The sequence below is a fragment of the Oncorhynchus masou genome, chromosome 30 (assembly GCF_036934945.1).
Source record: "Oncorhynchus masou masou isolate Uvic2021 chromosome 30, UVic_Omas_1.1, whole genome shotgun sequence".
In the NCBI taxonomy this organism is placed as follows: Eukaryota; Metazoa; Chordata; class Actinopteri; order Salmoniformes; family Salmonidae; genus Oncorhynchus; species Oncorhynchus masou.
The window spans coordinates 15,081,632-15,101,767 of record NC_088241.1 but is presented as its reverse complement, the minus strand read 5'-3'; the positions used below and the strand labels follow the sequence as shown (position 1 = coordinate 15,101,767).

The window sequence follows — 20,136 nt, the reverse complement described above, 5'->3', positions numbered from 1 at the left end:
CAGCTGAGGCATGGCAGCCTGTCGATCCCGCTGTGGCATGGGAGCCTATCGAACCAGCTGAGGCATGGCAGCCTGTCGATCCCACTGTGGCATGGGAGCCTATCGAACCAGCTGAGGCATGGCAGCCTATTGATCCAGCTGAGGCATGGCAGCCTGTCGATCCCGCTGAGTCATGGCAGCCTATCGATCCCGCTGAGGCATGGCATGCTATCGATCCCACTGAGGCATGGCAGCCTGTCGATCCCGCTGAGGCATGGCAGCCTATCGATCCCGCTGAGGCATGGCAGCCTATCGATCCCGCTGAGGCATGGCAGCCTATCGATCCCGCTGAGGCATGGCATGCTATCGATCCCGCTGAGGCATGGCATGCTATCGATCCCACTGAGGCATGGCAGCCTGTCGATCCCGCTGAGGCATGGCAGCCTATCGAACCAGCTGAGGCATGGCAGCCTGTCGATCCCGCTGTGGCATGGGAGCCTATCGAACCAGCTGAGGCATGGCAGCCTGTCGATCCCGCTGTGGCATGGGAGCCTATCGAACCAGCTGAGGCATGGCAGCCTGTCGATCCCGCTGTGGCATGGGAGCCTATCGAACCAGCTGAGGCATGGCCCTATTGCCACTGAGGCATGGGAACCTATCGATCCAGCTGAGGCATGGCCCTATCGATCCCGCTGTGGCATGGGAGCCTATCATCCCGCCATGGCAGCCTATGATCCCGCTGAGGCATGGCAGCCTATCGATCCCGCTGAGGCATGGCATGCAGATCCCGCTGAGGCATGGCATGCCTCGATCCCACTGAGGCATGGCAGCCTGTCGATCCCGCTGAGGCATGGCAGCCTATCGAACCAGCTGAGGCATGGCAGCCTGTCGATCCCGCTGTGGCATGGGAGCCTATCGAACCAGCTGAGGCATGGCAGCCTGTCGATCCCGCCATGGGAGCCTATCGAACCAGCTGAGGCATGGCAGCCTCGATCCAGCTGATGGCAGCCTGTCCCCGCTGAGTCATGCTGAGGAGGCATGGCATGCCGATCCCACTGAGGCATGGCAGCCTGTCGATCCAGCTGAGGCATGGCAGCCTGATCCAGCTGGGCATGGGAGCCTATCGCCAGCTGAGGCATGGCAGCCTCGATCCCACTGTGGCATGGCATGCTATCGATCCCGCTGAGGCATGGGAACCCACTGAGGCATCGATCCCGCTGGGGCATGGCATGCTATCGATCCAGTTGAGGCATTGCAGCCTGTCGTCCCGCTGTGGCATGGGAGCCTATCGAACCAGCTGAGGCATGGCAGCCTGTCGATCCCGCTGTGGCATGGGAGCCTATCGAACCAGCTGAGGCATGGCAGCCTGTCGATCCCGCTGTGGCATGGGAGCCTATCGATCCAGCTGAGGCATGGCAGCCTGTCGATCCAGCTGAGGCATCCCTGTCGATCCCGCTGAGTCATGGCAGCCTATCGATCCCGCTGAGGCATGGCATGCTATCGATCCCACTGAGGCATGGCAGCCTGTCGATCCCGCTGAGGCATGGCAGCCTATCGATCCCGATCCCGCTGAGGCATGGCAGGCATGGCAGCCTATCGATCCCGCTGAGGCATGGCAGCCTATCGATCCCGCTGAGGCATGGCATGCTATCGATCCACTGAGGCATGGCAGCCTGAGGCATGCAGCCTGGCAGCCTCGATCCCGCTGTGGCATGGGAGCCTATCGAACCAGCTGAGGCATGGCAGCCTGTCGATCCCGCTGTGGCATGGGAGCCTATCGAACCAGCTGAGGCATGGCAGCCTGTCGATCCCGCTGTGGCATGGGAGCCTATCCCAGCTGAGGCATGGGCCTATCGATCCCACTCGAGGCATGGGAACCTTATCGATCCAGCTGAGGCACCAGCTGAGGCATGGCAGCCTATCGATCCCACTGAGGCATGGGAGCCTATCGATGGCCAGCTGAGGCATGGCAGCCTATCGATCCAGCTGAGGCATGGGAGCCTATCGATGAGGCATGGCAGCCTATCAGCTGAGGCATGGCATGCCTGATCCCGCTGAGGCATCCAGCTGTGGCATGCCTATCGGAGCCATTGCAGCCTGTTGGTCCCGCTGTGGCATGGGATCGAGGCATGGCCAGCTGAGGCATGGCAGCCTGTCGATCCCGCTGTGGCATGGGAGCCTATCGAACCAGCTGAGGCATGGCAGCCTGGATCCCACTGAGGCATGGGAACCATCGCATGCTATCGATCCATGGCAGCTGGGCATGGGAGCCTATCGATCCCGCTGGGGCATGGCATGCTATCGATCCAGTGAGGCATTGCAGCCTGTTGTCCCGCTGTGGCATGGGAGCCTATCGAACCAGCTGAGGCATGGCAGCCTGTCGATGCTGTGGCATGGGAGCCTATCCCCAGCTGAGGCATGGCAGCCTGTCGATCCCGCTGTGGCATGGGAGCCCAGCTGAGGCATGGCAGCCTGTCGATCCCGCTGAGGCATGGGAGCCTATCGAACCAGCTGAGGCATGGCAGCCTGTCGATCCCAAGCTGAGGCTGAGGCATGGCATGCCTATCGATCCCATGTCAAGCTGAGGCATGGCAGCCTCCCGCTGTGGCATCGATCCCGCTGAGGCATGGCATGCCTATCGATCCCCAGCTGAGGCATGGCAGCCTGTCGATCCCGCTGAGTCATGGCAGCCTATCATCCCGCTGAGGCATGGCATGCTATCGATCCCACTGAGGCATGGCAGCCTGTCGATCCAGCTGAGGCATGGCAGCCTGCATGCTGCATGCCTATCGATCCAGCCTATCGATCCCACTGTGGCATGGCATGCTATCGATCCCGCTGTGGCATGGGAACCTATCGATCCCGCTGGGGCATGGCATGCTATCGATCCAGCTGAGGCATGCAGCCTGCCCGCTGTCATGGGATCCCAGCTGAGGCATGGCAGCCTGTCGATCCCGCTGTAGCATGGGAGCCTATCGAACCAGCTGAGGCATGGCAGCCTGTCGATCCCGCTGTGGCATGGGAGCCTATCGAACCAGCTGAGGCATGGCAGCCTATCGATCCAGCTGAGGCATGGCAGCCTGATCCAGCTGAGGCATGGCAGCCTGTCGATCCCGCTGAGTCCCGCTGAGGCATGGCATGGATCCCACTGAGGCATGGCAGCCTGTCGATCCCACTGAGGCATGGCAGCCTATCGATCCCGCTGAGGCATGGCAGCCTATCGATCCCGCTGAGGCATGGCAGCCTATCGATCCCGCTGATGGCATGCTATCGATCCAGCTGAGGCATGGCAGCCTGTCCCACTGATCCCTGCTGCTGAGGCATGGCAGCCTATCGAACCAGCTGAGGCATGGCAGCCTGTCGATCCCGCTGTGGCATGGGAGCCTATCGAACCAGCTGAGGCATGGCAGCCTATCGATCCCGCTGTGGCATGGGAGCCTATCGAACCAGCTGAGGCATGGCAGCCTGTCGATCCCGCTGTGGCATGGGAGCCTATCGAACCAGCTGAGGCATGGCAGCCTATCGATCCCACTGAGGCATGGGAACCTATCGATCCAGCTGAGGCATGGCAGCCTATCGATCCCGCTGTGGCATGGCATGCTATCGATCCCGCTGTGGCATGGGAACCTATCGATCCCGCTGGGGCATGGCATGCTATCGATCCAGTTGAGGCATTGCAGCCTGTTGTCCCGCTGTGGCATGGGAGCCTATCGAACCAGCTGAGGCATGGCAGCCTGTCGATCCCGCTGTGGCATGGGAGCCTATCGAACCAGCTGAGGCATGGCAGCCTGTCGATCCCGCTGTGGCATGGGAGCCTATCAAACCAGCTGAGGCATGGCAGCCTATCGATCCAGCTGAGGCATGGCAGCCTGAGGCATGGCAGCCTATCGATCCCGCTGAGGCATGGCATGCCGATCCCACTGCATGGCAGCCTGGATCCCGCTGAGGCATGGCAGCCTATCGATCCCGCTGAGGCATGGCAGCCTATCGATCCCGCTGAGGCATGGCAGCCTATCGATCCCGGCATGGCATGGATCCAGTGGCATTGCAGCCTGTCGGTCCCGCTGTGGCATGGGAGCCTATCGAACCAGCTGAGGCATGGCAGCCTGTCGATCCCGCTGTGGCATGGGAGCCTATCCCAGCTGAGGCATGGCAGCCTGTCGATCCCGCTGTGGCATGGGAGCCTATCGAACCAGCTGAGGCATGGCAGCCTATCGATCCCACTGAGGCATGGGAACCTATCGATCCAGCTGAGGCATGGCAGCCTGTCGATCCCGCTGAGGCATGGGAGCCTATCGAACCAGCTGAGGCATGGCAGCCTATCGATCCCACTGTGGCATGGCATGCTATCGATCCCGCTGTGGCATGGGAACCTATCGATCCCGCTGGGGCATGGCATGCTATCGATCCAGTTGAGGCATTGCAGCCTGTTGTCCCGCTGTGGCATGGGAGCCTATCGAACCAGCTGAGGCATGGCAGCCTGTCGATCCCGCTGTGGCATGGGAGCCTATCGAACCAGCTGAGGCATGGCAGCCTGTCGATCCCGCTGTGGCATGGGAGCCTATCGAACCAGCTGAGGCATGGCAGCCTATCGATCCCACTGTGGCATAGCATGCTATCGATCCCGCTGTAGCATGGGAACCTATCGATCCCGCTGGGGCATGGGAACCTATCGAGCCAGCTGATGCATGGGAACCTATCAAGCCAGCTCAGGCATGGCAGCTTGTCGAGCCAGCTGAGGCATGGCAGCCTATCGAGCCAGCTGAAGCATGGCAGTCTGTCGAACCAGCTGATGCGTGGGAGCCTATCGAGCCAGCTGAAGCATGGCAGCTTGTCGAGCAAGCTGAGGCATGGGAGCCTATCGAGCCAGCTGAGGCATGGCAGCCTGTCGAACCAGCTGATGCATGGGAGCATGTCAAGCCAGCTGAGGCATGGGAGCCTATCGAACCAGCTGAAGCATGGCAGTCTGTCGAACCAGCTGATGCATGGGAGCATGTCAAGCCAGTTGAGGCATGGGAGCCTATCGAACCAGCTGACGCATGGCAGCCTGTCAAACCAGTTGAGGCATTGCAGCCTGTTGTCCCGCTGTGGCATGGGAGCCTATCGAACCAGCTGAGGCATGGCAGCCTGTCGATCCCGCTGTGGCATGGGAGCCTATCGAACCAGCTGAGGCATGGCAGCCTGTCGATCCCGCTGTGGCATGGGAGCCTATCGAACCAGCTGAGGCATGGCAGCCTATCGATCCAGCTGAGGCATGGCAGCCTGTCGATCCCGCTGAGTCATGGCAGCCTATCGATCCCGCTGAGGCATGGCATGCTATCGATCCCACTGAGGCATGGCAGCCTGTCGATCCAGCTGAGGCATGGCAGCCTGTCGATCCAGCTGTGGCATGGGAGCCTATCGAACCAGCTGAGGCATGGCAGCCTATCGATCCCACTGTGGCATGGCATGCTATCGATCCCGCTGTGGCATGGGAACCTATCGATCCCGCTGGGGCATGGCATGCTATCGATCCAGTTGAGGCATTGCAGCCTGTTGTCCCGCTGTGGCATGGGAGCCTATCGAACCAGCTGAGGCATGGCAGCCTGTCGATCCCGCTGTGGCATGGGAGCCTATCGAACCAGCTGAGGCATGGCAGCCTGTCGATCCCGCTGTGGCATGGGAGCCTATCGAACCAGCTGAGGCATGGCAGCCTATCGATCCAGCTGAGGCATGGCAGCCTGTCGATCCCGCTGAGTCATGGCAGCCTATCGATCCCGCTGAGGCATGGCATGCTATCGATCCCACTGAGGCATGGCAGCCTGTCGATCCCGCTGAGGCATGGCAGCCTATCGATCCCGCTGAGGCATGGCAGCCTATCGATCCCGCTGAGGCATGGCAGCCTATCGATCCCGCTGAGGCATGGCATGCTATCGATCCCGCTGAGGCATGGCATGCTATCGATCCCACTGAGGCATGGCAGCCTGTCGATCCCGCCATGGCAGCCTATCGATGAGGCATGGCCCTGTCGATCCCGCTGTGGCATGGGAGCCTATCGAACCAGCTGAGGCATGGCAGCCTATCGATCCCGCTGTGGCATGGGAGCCTATCGAACCAGCTGAGGCATGGCAGCCTGTCGATCCCGCTGTGGCATGGGAGCCTATCGAACCAGCTGAGGCATGGCAGCCTATCGATCCCACTGAGGCATGGGAACCTATCGATCCAGCTGAGGCATGGCAGCCTATCGATCCCGCTGTGGCATGGCATGCTATCGATCCCGCTGTGGCATGGGAACCTATCGATCCCGCTGGGGCATGGCATGCTATCGATCCAGTTGAGGCATTGCAGCCTGTTGTCCCGCTGTGGCATGGGAGCCTATCGAACCAGCTGAGGCATGGCAGCCTGTCGATCCCGCTGTGGCATGGGAGCCTATCGAACCAGCTGAGGCATGGCAGCCTGTCGATCCCGCTGTGGCATGGGAGCCTATCGGCTGAGGCATGGCAGCCTATCGATCCAGCTGAGGCATGGCAGCCTGTCGATCCCGCTGATCCCCTATCGATCCCGCTGAGGCATGGCATGCTATCGATCCCACTGAGGCATGGCAGCCTGTCGATCCCGCTGAGGCATGGCACCTATCGATCCCGCTGCATGGCAGCCTATCGATCCCGGATCCCGCTGAGGCATGGCATGCTATCGATCCAGTTGAGGCATTGCAGCCTGTCGGTCCCGCTGTGGCATGGGAGCCTATCGAACCAGCTGAGGCATGGCATGGGCTGTGGCATGGGAGCCTATCGAACCAGCTGAGGCATGGCAGCCTGTCGATCCCGCTGTGGCATGGGAGCCTATCGAACCAGCTGAGGCATGGCAGCCTATCGATCCCACTGAGGCATGGGAACCTATCGATCCAGCTGAGGCATGGCAGCCTGTCGATCCCGCTGTGGCATGGGAGCCTATCGAACCAGCTGAGGCATGGCAGCCTATCGATCCCACTGTGGCATGGCATGCTATCGATCCCGCTGTGGCATGGGAACCTATCGATCCCGCTGGGGCATGGCATGCTATCGATCCAGTTGAGGCATTGCAGCCTGTTGTCATGCTGTGGCATCCTACGAGCTGAGGCATGCTGATCCCGCTGTGGCATGGGAGCCTATCGAGCCAGCTGAGGCATGGCAGCCTGTCGTCCCGCTGTGGCATGGGAGCCTATCGAACCAGCTGAGGCATGGCAGCCTATCGATCCCACTGTGGCATAGCATGCTATCGATCCCGCTGTAGCATGGGAACCTATCGATCCCGCTGGGGCATGGGAACCTATCGAACCAGCTGATGCGTGGGAGCCTATCGAGCCAGCTGAAGCATGGCAGCTTGTCGAGCAAGCTGAGGCATGGGAGCCTATCGAGCCAGCTGAGGCATGGCAGCCTGTCGAACCAGCTGATGCATGGGAGCATGTCAAGCCAGCTGAGGCATGGGAGCCTATCGAACCAGCTGAAGCATGGCAGTCTGTCGAACCAGCTGATGCATGGGAGCATGTCAAGCCAGTTGAGGCATGGGAGCCTATCGAACCAGCTGACGCATGGCAGCCTGTCAAACCAGTTGAGGCATGGCTGCCTGTCGAACCAGTTGAGGCATCCCATAGGCTCCCATGCCTCAGCTGGCTTGACATGCTCCCATGCATCATCCGGTTTGTTAGGTTCCTGTGCCTCAGTGGAGGCCACCGGTCCGCTCCTGATCCCCGGGATCGTCCCTGTGGTTGGCGTCCTGCGGCTGGATGTGTGCTGTTCGGGTTTCTTCTTTGTATTATGTACCATTTATTTATTACAACACTCACTCCCTGAACTTGCTTCCCAACTCTCAGCGCACGTCGTTACAAAAACTGCAAGTAGAATTGCAGGAAATAAGCTTTAAACCTAAAAATTCACTCCACCATAGGTGGTAGGCGCGGGATGTTCCCCAATGTAGGACGGACGGACGGGGGGGGGTTGGGAACCCCTGGTATAGATGAATACGTCCAAGGAAACAATGTCATACAGAAAGAGCACTGCAACTTAGTGTAAATTTACAGTATTATACCACCATACAATCCAGAGCTAGGTTCCCCAACTGGCGGCCTGCAGGCTGAATTCATTGTTAGACATAAAAAACTGCAAAAACAGTTCCAAGGGATTTTAATTTAGGAAATCTGTTCCCAAGTATTTCCATGTATAATAGAGAGATTTGATCATATACAAATGTAAGTAAGATTTGAAATTATTATGTTTTAGTCAAAAATTATATCTGTTTGGGATTCTTGTGGTCAATTTGTAGAAATGATTTGTAATTACTGCATGTTCCGGCCCCATGACCACCCGCTCATGAGAAAAATCGGCCTGCGGCTGAATCTAGTTGATGATCCTGATCCAAAAATACAGTACAACAAAAAGCTAGGGCTTCAATTCATGCCCTCATTTTCCCCTTTCGGTCCCATGAGCAGCAAAGAGTAGATGGGGGTCGGAGCTAGGGCCCTGTACTGACTACTGACAGCCAGGGCAAGGAACAGGAGAGGACAAGGACGAGTGGAGGGAGAGAGGGCAGGGAGACCAAGTGATTCATCATCTTCCCCTACAGAACATAGCTAGGGCTGTTTAACCCTGCAGGCAGCCAGGGAGGTTCAGGGCGGGCAGCACACACACACACGCACATGCAGGAGATGGATGGCTTGTCTCAACCTCACACTGCATGTGGTAGCTACAGGGAGGACTGTTTAGTTTAACCCATCATTATGTGGCCCTTTTAAAGGGGGGTGACTATAAATAAGCTATAGATTACTATAAATAAGGTATAGATTACTATAAATAAGCTAAAGATTACTATAAATAAGCTATAGATTACTATAAATAAGCTATAGACGACTATCAATAAGCTTCAATGTATTTTAACACAAAGCTGAGGGGTACAGTAGTTTATGGTCATTGTACATGTTTATGGTCATCAGTAAAGTAGAAGAGTTTATTCTTACCATACAGTTCATGGCAAAGTGGTTGTGCTGGGTCTGCAGCTCCCCGGCATGCTGGTGGTTCCCTCCTATCTCTGTGTAGCTGGTCAGGAACAGGCCCTTGTTGTGCATGATCCAGTCAAACATCTGTGGGTGGCGCGACACACACACAGCCATGGGCACACAAACACGCACACAGGCAGGCACAAGCACACAGAAGAAGGTCTCTATTAGCAGGTACTGTATCTTACAGCTCTGGAGGGGTGAGAGAGAGACAGAGAGAGGGGGAGGGGCTAAAGGCTGATGACACGGATGTTTGGACACTCAGGAAGGCAGATGGAATGACTCCATTCCACTGTATTGAACTGTGTGTCAGCCTGACCCTAGTGTCATGTTGTCATACTGCCTAGACTCGTGATGTTGCCACTGGGAACGCCAGACAGCTAGCATGACAAGAAACCTCAGCATGACAGCTACCATTTCAACTTGACCTCTGAGACATGCTTTAATAACCGGGGACAATAATAACATGCCTGGGGAGGAAGAGGAAGAGGATGAGGTGGTGGTGTAGGAAGAGGAGGAGGAAGAGGAGGTGGTGGTGGGGAGATGTAATTAAAGCTTTGCTCTGACTAACTGACAAACATGTTTGTTTCCACAGCAGGGAGGCATCACATCACCATCTGGCTGATAGCTGCATGACATCCATATAACTGTAGCTGGGTCTATGCACACTGACAGGCTATGGGCCATTACAGTATACTGCAAACAAGCATCATTACTCCTGCAGATACCTATCCCATTCTGTTTGCTATGAAGTAATATTCTCAGTGCAAATCCAGACTTCACTGGTGAGCTTGGGATGCTTTCTCTCTAGTTATGCTAGGATGAGAGATATGGACCAAAATGTGAGTCCTTTGAATAGAAACAAGCCTTGTCCTATTAACACAAAAGTGAAAGTAGTGTGTAATTAGTTCATAACATACCTTCTCTGCATCCTGCTCAAACAGCCGCAGCTGGAAGCACTGGTCCAGTTTCAGCTTGCGCATGTGCCACAGCTGCTGCAGGTGCTGGCGTGTGCCATGCAACTTGTCCAGCAGTGCACTCACTTTTGGCACCAGGTTGTGGGCATCTGGATGGCCTGTGAGCCCATCGTTAGCATCCGTTCCCCCGCCGCCGTGGTTAGTGTAGCCTCCAGGGGTGACACTACCCTGCTGAAGCCTCTGGAGCAGCCTGCGTCCCTGTGTGTCCAACTCCTCCACCGAGGCCTTGGTGGCCCTCTTCTTGAGCGAGGCATGTTCCTCCATGAGGCGCCGTGCACACTCCAGGTCACGCGGAAGGTCACGCTGTGCCAGGGTCTCCTGCAGCTCCTCCAGCCGCGCCAAAGCCCGGGCGGCATCGCCGGCAAAGTCCTCAAAGGCCACGCGCACATCGATCCACTCGTCGTGGTCGTACTCCAGGCTGCCCTCGAAGTCTGACGTCAGCTGGGACTGGTCCACCACCTTGGTCAGGCCCTCGAGAGACACCATGACCGTCTGCAGGAAGAGGGAAGGGGAGGGTTCAGACACTAATATAAACAGCAGTCTGTGAGGAAGAGGGGGGGTTCAGACTAGAGGTCGACCGATTAATCGTAATGGCCGATTTCAAGTTTTCATAACAATCGGAAATTGGTATTTTTGGACACCGATTTGGCAGATTTTTTAATATTCTTTTTTTACAGCTTTATTTAATCTTTATTTAACTAGGCAAGTCAGTAAAGAACACATTCTTATTTTCAATGACAGCCTAGGAATGGTAGGTTAACTGCCTCGTTCAGGGGCAGAACGACAGATTTTTACCTTGTCAGCTCGGGGATTCCATCTTGCAACCTTACAGTTAACTAGTTCAACGCTCTAACCACCTGCCTCTCATTGCACTCCACGAGGAGACTGCCTGCACCGCGAATGCAGTAAGCCAAGGTAAGTTACTAGCTAGCATTAAACTTATCTTATAAAAAACAATCAATCAATCAATCATAACCACTAGTTAACTACACATGGTTGATGATGTTACTAGTTTATCTAGCGTATCGTTGCTCGAATGTGTACCTAACCATAAACATCATTGACTTTCTTAAAATCAATAAACAAAGTATATCTTTTTAAACCTGCATATTTAGCTAAAAGAAATCCAGGTTAGCAGGCAATATTAACCAGGTGAAATTGTGTCACTTCTCTTGCGTTCATAGCGCGCAGAGTCAGTGTATATGCAACAGTTTGGGCTGCCTAATTTGCCAGAATTTTATGTAATTATGACATAACATTGAAGGTTGTGCAATGTAACAGCAATATTTAGACTTAGGGATGCCATCCGTTAGATAAAATACAGAACGGTTCCGTACTTCACTGAAAGAATAAACGTCTTCTTTTCAAGATGATAGTTTCCGGATTCGACCATATTAATGACCTAAGGCTCGTATTTCTGTGTGTTATAATCTTATAACTAAGTCTATGATTTGATAGAGCACTCTGACTGAGCGATGGTAGGCACCAGCAGGCTCGTAAGCATTCATTCAAACAACACTTTTGTGTGTTTGCCAGCAGCTGTTTATGACTTCAAGCCTATCAACTCCAGAGATTAGGCTGGTGTAACCGATGTGAAATGGCTAGCTAGTTAGCGGGGTGCGCGTTAATAGCGTTTCAAACGTCACTCGCTCTGAGACTTGGAGTGGTTGTTCCCCTTGCTCTGCAAGGGCCACGGCTTTCGTGGTGCGATGAGTAACGCTGCTTCGAGGGTGGCTGTTGTCGTTGTGTTCCTGGTTCGAGCCCAGGTAGGAGCGAGGAAAGGTACGGAAGCTATACTGTTACACGGGCAATACTATAGTGCCTATAAGAACATCCAAAAGTCAAAGGTATATGAAATACAAATGGTATAGAGAGAAATAGTCCTATAATTCCTAGAATAACTACAACCTAAAACTTCTTACCTGGGAATATTGAAGACTCATGTTAAAAGGAACCACCAGCTTTCATATGGTCTCATGTTCTGAGCAAGGAACTTAAACGTTAGCTTTCTTACATGGCACATATTGCACTTTTACTTTCTTCTCCAACACTTTGTTTTTCCATTATTTAAACCAAATTGAACATGTTTCATTATTTATTTGAGGCTAAATGGATTTTATTGATGTATTATATTAAGTTTAAAAAAGTGTTCATTCAGTATTGTTGTAATTGTCATTATTACAAATACATTTTAAAAAATCGTCCGATTAATCGGTATTGACTTTTTTTGGTCCTCTAATAATCGTTATCGGCATCGGAGTTTAAAAATCATAATTGGTCGACCTCTAGTTCAGACACTAATATAAACAGCAGTCTGTGAGGAAGAGGGATGGTTCAGACACTAATAAAAACAGCAGTCTGTGAGGAAGAGGGAGGTTTCAGACACTGATATAAACAGCAGTCTGTGAGGAAGAGGGATGGTTCAGACACTAATAAAAACAGCAGTCTGTGAGGAAGAGGGAGGTTTCAGACACTAATATAAACAGCAGTCTGTGAGGAAGGAGGGTTCAGACACTAATATAAACAGCAGTCTATGAGGAAGAGGGAGGTTTCAGACACTAATATAAACAGCAGTCTGTGAGGAAGGAGGGTTCAGACACTAATATAAACAGCAGTCTGTGAGGAAGAGGGAGGTTTCAGACACTAATATAAACAGCAGTCTGTGAGGAAGAGGGAGGGTTCAGACACTAATATAAACAGCAGTCTGTGAGAAATAGGGAGGTTTCAGACACTAATATAAACAGCAGTCTGTGAGGAAGGAGGGTTCAGACACTAATATAAACAGCAGCCTGTGAGGAAGAGGGAGGGTTCAGACACTAATATAAACAGCAGTCTGTGAGGAAGGAGGGTTCAGACACTAATATAAACAGCAGTCTGTGAGGAAGAGGGGGGTTTCAGACACTAATATAAACAGCAGTCTGTGAGGAAGGAGGGTTCAGACACTAATATAAACAGCAGTCTGTGAGGAAGAGGGAGGGTTCAGACACTAATATAAACAGCAGTCTGTGAGGAAGAGGGAGGGTTCAGACACTAATATAAACAGCAGTCTGTGAGGAAGAGGGAGGGTTCAGACACTAATATAAACAGCAGTCTGTGAGGAAGAGGGAGGTTTCAGGCACTAATATAAACAGCAGTCTGTGAGGAAGAGGGAGGGTTCAGACACTAATATAAACAGCAGTCTGTGAGGAAGGAGGGTTCAGACACTAATATAAACAGCAGTCTGTGAGGAAGAGGGAGGTTTCAGACACTAATATAAACAGCAGTCTGTGAGGAAGAGGGAGGGTTCAGACACTAATATAAACAGCAGTCTGTGAGGAAGAGGGATGGTTCAGACACTAATATAAACAGCAGTCTGTGAGGAAGAGGGAGGGTTCAGACACTAATATAAACAGCAGTCTGTGAGGAAGAGGGAGGGTTCAGACACTAATATAAACAGCAGTCTGTGAGGAAGGAGGGTTCAGACACTAATATAAACAGCAGTCTGTGAGGAAGAGGGAGGGTTCAGACACTAATATAAACAGCAGTCTGTGAGGAAGAGGGAGGTTTCAGACACTAATATAAACAGCAGTCTGTGAGGAAGAGGGAGGCTTCAGACACTAATATAAACAGCAGTCTGTGAGGAAGAGGGAGGGTTCAGACACTAATATAAACAGCAGTCTGTGAGGAAGAGGGAGGGTTCAGACACTAATATAAACAGCAGTCTGTGAGGAAGGAGGGTTCAGACACTAATATAAACAGCAGTCTGTGAGGAAGAGGGAGGGTTCAGACACTAATATAAACAGCAGTCTGTGAGGAAGAGGGAGGGTTCAGACACTAATATAAACAGCAGTCTGTGAGGAAGGAGGTTCAGACACTAATATAAACAGCAGTCTGTGAGGAAGAGGGAGGGTTCAGACACTAATATAAACAGCAGTCTGTGAGGAAGAGGGAGTTTTCAGACACTAATATAAACAGCAGTCTGTGAGGAAGGAGGGTTCAGACACTAATATAAACAGCAGTCTGTGAGGAAGAGGGAGGGTTCAGACACTAATATAAACAGCAGTCTGTGAGGAAGAGGGAGTTTTCAGACACTAATATAAACAGCATTCTGTGAGGAAGAGGGAGGGTTCAGACACTAATATAAACAGCAGTCTGTGAGGAAGAGGGAGGTTTCAGGCACTAATATAAACAGCAGTCTGTGAGGAAGAGGGAGGGTTCAGACACTAATATAAACAGCAGTCTGTGAGGAAGAGGGAGGGTTCAGACACTAATATAAACAGCAGTCTGTGAGGAAGAGGGAGGGTTCAGACACTAATATAAACAGCAGTCTGTGAGGAAGGAGGGTTCAGACACTAATATAAACAGCAGTCTGTGAGGAAGAGGGAGGTTTCAGACACTAATATAAACAGCAGTCTGTGAGGAAGGGGAGGTTCAGACACTAATATAAACAGCAGTCTGTGAGGAAGAGGGAGGTTTCAGACACTAATATAAACAGCAGTCTGTGAGGAAGAGGGAGGTTTCAGACACTAATATAAACAGCAGTCTGTGAGGAAGAGGGAGGGTTCAGACACTAATATAAACAGCAGTCTGTGAGGAAGAGGGAGGTTTCAGACACTAATATAAACAGCAGTCTGTGAGGAAGAGGGAGGTTTCAGACACTAATATAAACAGCAGTCTGTGAGGAAGAGGGTGGTTTCAGACACTAATATAAACAGCAGTCTGTGAGGAAGAGGGAGGTTTCAGACACTAATATAAACAGCAGTCTGCGAGGAAGAGGGAGGTTTCAGACACTAATATAAACAGCAGTCTGTGAGGAAGAGGGAGGTTTCAGACACTAATATAAACAGCAGTCTGTGAGGAAGAGGGAGGGTTCAGACACTAATATAAACAGCAGTCTGTGAGGAAGGAGGGTTCAGACACTAATATAAACAGCAGTCTGTGAGGAAGAGGGAGGGTTCAGACACTAATATAAACAGCAGTCTGTGAGGAAGAGGGAGGGTTCAGACACTAATATAAACAGCAGTCTGTGAGGAAGGTATGGAAGGAGATCCGAGAAGTAGAATGTAATTTTATGACACTCAAGACACATCATTTATATTCTATGTGAGAGGCCCCAATGAAATTACACCCTGATGCAGATATCATTATTAATGACTATCATGTTACTAAACCAACTGTATAGATTGTGTTATCAAAATTCCATAACCAACATAATTAAACATGGATTATGATGAGTGGTCAACAATAGATCTATTACACCCAATGTTCACTTGAAAAGGTGGGCAAAAACAATTCCAGAAATTATAGCTGCAGCCATGTTACCACTCATAACACATCCAATCCCTATGAGATAACATCAACACATGCAGTATCCACAGCCCATTAAAGCCCATTCATGTGTATGTTGTGTATTCTTTAGCAGTGGGCTCGAATTAACGCCAATCTGGATGTCCCTCGCCAGACTGCCCTCTTTACTGAGACTCTGCTCTCTCTGTGGCCCATATATCCATGTTCCACTCTAAATAGGTCAGAACTAAATTTAACAGCTCCAGCTTCCTACCCACACGGGACTCTCTCTGTCACAGCTTTAATGTCCCTTTCCAATTCCACACAACACTTCCTAGGGCTCATAACGATACCTTGGAACATTCAATTTGAAGGTAAACAATTCATTTGAAGAAAATCGAATAAAAACATTCACATTGCAAACTAATTTCCTCATGCATTACAACTCCAGAGACTACAAACATATTCTCAGTATAGCCTAAAGATGATTAAGATATCAAATCTCCTCAGACACTTTTGGGAAAAGCGGTTGATTCAAAGCGGTTGAGTCATAATACTATAGTAGCAGTCTCAGAACCCATAAGGCAACCTCGCGCTAGGTAGCTCGCTCGCTCAAATTATTCTGTATGAATGTCATCACAAGAGACAATCCAGGGTTGACCTACCTCAAATTCAAACTTGGAGCTCCCGAAATTGGTCCTCTGTTTCTGCCAGAAGTTGTCTGGTTTGATGATGAGGGCGACGTGGATGCAGGAAGGGAAGGACTCCTGCAGGATCTTCAGCAGAGGCTTGATGCTGTCCCACTTAGAGCCTCGCATGTCAACGATGACCGTGAAGCCATGTCTGCTCACCTCCTCACTGAGACAAACCAAGACAACAACCACAAGCAGCCATGAAATTCACAAATCACCAGTCAAATATTTTGTTTACTTCCATGACAAAAAACTTTTGTTAATATTCAAATGAAAATGAAATGGGTGGTGAAAATCTCTTTCACCAGATGCCTCAGAAGAAAAAAACATTGACATGTTCAATGATTCCGCTTACCAAAAGTGTCCCGTTGCAAAAGTACCATAAAAGGATATCCCCAGTGTTTAAGGCTTAAAGTGAGAGTCTCACAGCACAGGAGGCCTTGTGCTCTGAACTAAATCACTATGACTTCACTCTCGGAAAAGACCAGTCCAGCCGTCTCCCCGGGAGAAACAATAAGAAAACAGTGGGAGAGAACTAGTGAACCGGAGAGAGAGCCAAATACAAAGTGAGAGAGATATAAAGTGAGAGCGAGAGTTTGTTTGTGTGTATAAAAGAGAGAGTGTAAAACCGCCCTCCCGCTGAGTGGACAGCACAGACAGTCTCGCCGAGGTAACGCTCCACTAGCATCTCCGCTAGGCAACCGCCCACGCCATCCACGTCGTAGTCCAGACCGACGCCCCTTCCCTCTGGATGCCGCCCGCACCAGATCCCCTACACTGTTTTCCTATCCACTAGACAGCCTCTAGGCTAGTATCCAATACCACTGAAAACAGACAGAGAAGAGGAGAAGCTTGCCTGCAGCTAAACAGCACAGAGAGAGAGAGCGAAAAGGAGATGGCCTGAGAATATCTATCTGCAGTTAGTTATTAGTAAGTGACCCACTCCGCTGTGCTCTCCTCTGCTCTGCTCTGCCTGACTGGCGTCATCAGCCCCTACAGAGAGAGGCCCAGGGGGAGTCTAACCTACATACAGCCCTGGACTGCACTGCACTACACTATAAACAAGCACATGCGCACCCACACATACACACATACAGACAGACACACGCAAATGCATACAGACACACACAGACACACACACACTGTATACTGAGTAAACTATGTCAACAGTCAGTGGTAACGGTACTGGACCAGGCTGTGGGCTGGAGTATAATACTCTCTTAAATGCTGCACAGGGAGGTGGCTGCTTAAAAGGAAGAATCTATTTCAAATAAAGCATAGAGAGAAATCATGGTTGGGGAGGAATTGAATTTGAAAACACACAGCGATACACAGGTGGTAGTCTGGGGAGGGTTTCCTCATTCATGCTGGACTCCAATAGAATGTGACACAGAGGAGAGTCAACAAGCTGGTTTTCATTACCCAACTTTCAGAGTTAATACTGTGTGTCTATGTGTGTGTCTATGTGTGTGTGTGTGTGTGTGTGTGTGTGTGTGTGTGTGTGTGTGTGTGTGTGTGTGTGTGTGTGTGTGTGTGTGTGTGTGTGTGTGTGTGTGTGTGTGTGTGTGTGTGTGTGTGTGTGTGTAGTGCAGGGAAAGGAGGCCGGGCTGGGTTCAACAGTGTGTTCAGTTATCATGTATGTATAAGAAACAGTACCTGGGGATACCAGCGAGGTAGGCTATGAGTCTGCGGAGGTCCTCTGTTCGTATTCTGTCATGGTTACTCCTGGCTGGGAAGGTAAGGATGGGACCCCCACGTCTATCTCGGCCACCTGGGGGACACAGGAACCAGGACCATGAGAAACACACAACGGACAACCAAGAAACAGGGATTTACAAATCCTGCTAGTTGTCCTCACCTTTTACAGTATAATGGACTCTTAGCGTAATACTGGCAACTGAAGAATGCATGACTATTTTACAATAATAGGAGTACTTTGAGGTAAAATCACTCATCATATTTATAGCTGTTTACAGCCTACTTTATAGCTTTTAGTTAGTGGCAAGACTAAGTCACGAGTATTGACATGACTAAGTCATGTCAGCAGTAAGTCACAGCAGGTCAGGGCCATGGCACGGTTCACACAGACAGCTCCACTCACAGCTTAGCTGAAGCTACAACTCCCTGCAGAGGAAGCCTTGCCTGCCTGATGCTTCCCTGTTTTGTGTTGTAGGCTGTTGTTCCCACCATAATGTGCTGCCTATTCCCAGTGCTCTGTAGTAAATGTAGAGCTGCAGTGAATCATGTGAGGTCGTTTGTGTGTGTGTGTGTGTGTGTGTGTGTGTGTGTGTGTGTGTGTGTGTGTGTGTGTGTGTGTGTGTGTGTGTGTGTGTGTGTGTGTGTGTGTGTGTGTGTGTGTGTGTGTGTGTGTTCCCATGACATTCTACAGACCATAAAGAATGGTAAACACCATGGATCAGAGACATTGTGTTCCTCACCTGATATGAAGGCAACCTTTTCTTTAAGGATGGGCAGAACGTCTATGGCCTTCATCTCCTCATTTCGATGAAACCCTGAAAAAAACAGGGAAATGCAGTCAGTCAGAACAGTAAATCAGACCATCAAGGTTCAGTTTTGGATTGAAGTTGACTTGATAACATGATGTCAGTCAATCAGTCATGTTCTCATCACCACGAATACACAACTTGCTTTGGTTTAGGACTGAAAAAGTTCAGAGCCACAGAGTTTACCAGTCTGTTAAAAATCAGTCTCTGAAGTTGACCTAAATCCAGCAGCAGAACCCTGACATGAGATTAAACCAGCCATCTCTTTGTTATTGCAACCGTATGACAGGTTGAACACTTGAGAAGGCCTAATATGAATTCAGGATGGTGACAACCACTAATAACAACAAAAATAGACCATAGAAGTTATGACCATTATCAAAGCAGTGACTAGATTGATAGCATCATATCTATAGCTCTGGTCTTAACTCATGCCCTCACCTACTCACCAGATGGCTTACACTCAAAATAGAGAGCAACCCACATGTGTACGTATGATCACACACACACCTTTACATTGTGTCATAGCATCATAGCACAGCCTGTACATTTTTACCTCAAAGTACTCCTATTATTGTATTTTTTTATTTAACCTTTATTTAAGTAGGCAAGTCAGTTAAGAACAAATTCAAATTTACAATGACAGCCTCGGAACAGTGGGCTAACTGCCTTGTTCAGGGGCAAAACAACCGTTTTTTTTCCACTTTGTCAGCTCGGGGATTCAATCTTGCAACCTTTCGGTTACTGGCCCAACGCTCTAACCACTAGGCTACCTGCCGCCCCAAATAAGACAGAGTAAATCCTGTAGACATACAGTGTAGTAGTAAACTCAGCAAAAAAAGAAACGTCCTCTCACTGTCAACTGCGTTTATTTTCATCAACCTTAACATGTGTAAATATTTGTATGAACATAAGATTCAACAACAGAGACATAAACTGAACAAGTTACACAGACATGTGACTAACAGAAATGGAATAATGTGTCCCTGAACAAAGGGAAGGTCAAAATCAAAGAAACTGTCAGTATCTGGTGTGGCCACCAGCTGCATTAAGTACTGCAGTGCATCTCCTCATGGACTGCACCAGATTTGCCAGTTCGGGTTGTGAGATGTTACCCTCACTCTTCCACCAAGGCACCTGCAAGTTCCCGGACATTTCTGGGGGGAATGGCCCAAGCCCTCACCCTTCGATCCAACAGGTTCCAAACGCGCTCGATGGGATTGAGATCCGGGCTCTTCGCTGGCCATGGCAGAACACTGACATTCCTGTTTTGCAGGAAATCACGCACAGAAGGAGCAGTATGGCTGGTGGCATTGTCATGTTGGAGGGTCATGTCTGTTGGAGGGTCATGTCAGGATGAGCCTGCAGGAAGAGTACCACATGAGGGAGGAGGATGTCTTCCCTGTAACGCACAGCGTTGAGATTACCTGCAATGACAACAAGCTCAGTCCAATGATGCTGTGACACACCGCCCCAGACCATGACGGACCCTCCACCTCCAAATTGATCCCGCTCCAGAGTACAGGCCTCGGTATAACGCTCATTCTTTCGATGATAAACGCAAATCCGACCATCACCCCCGGTGAGACAAACCGCGACTCGTCAGGAAAGAGCACTTTTTGTCAGTCCTGTCTGGTCCAGCGACGGTGGGTTTGTGCCCATAGGTGACATTGTTGCCGGTGATGTCTGGTGAGGACCTGCCTTACAAC

General features: G+C 51.0%; 1 protein-coding gene across 1 annotated transcript in view; it reads right to left on the bottom strand.

The window, feature by feature from the left end:
- Positions 1-20,136, bottom strand: part of LOC135521590 (triple functional domain protein-like) — an 84,107-nt gene that overhangs the window by 12,297 nt on the left and 51,674 nt on the right. Inside the window, exons 3-7 of the mRNA XM_064947312.1 lie at positions 18,362-18,436; positions 17,580-17,694; positions 15,897-16,089; positions 9,910-10,458; positions 8,951-9,073 (exon numbers count right to left, since the gene is read on the bottom strand). Coding sequence (XP_064803384.1) covers positions 8,951-9,073; positions 9,910-10,458; positions 15,897-16,089; positions 17,580-17,694; positions 18,362-18,416 — 1,035 coding nt within the window. The 5' untranslated portion in view covers positions 18,417-18,436. The remainder of the gene's footprint in view (positions 1-8,950; positions 9,074-9,909; positions 10,459-15,896; positions 16,090-17,579; positions 17,695-18,361; positions 18,437-20,136) is intronic.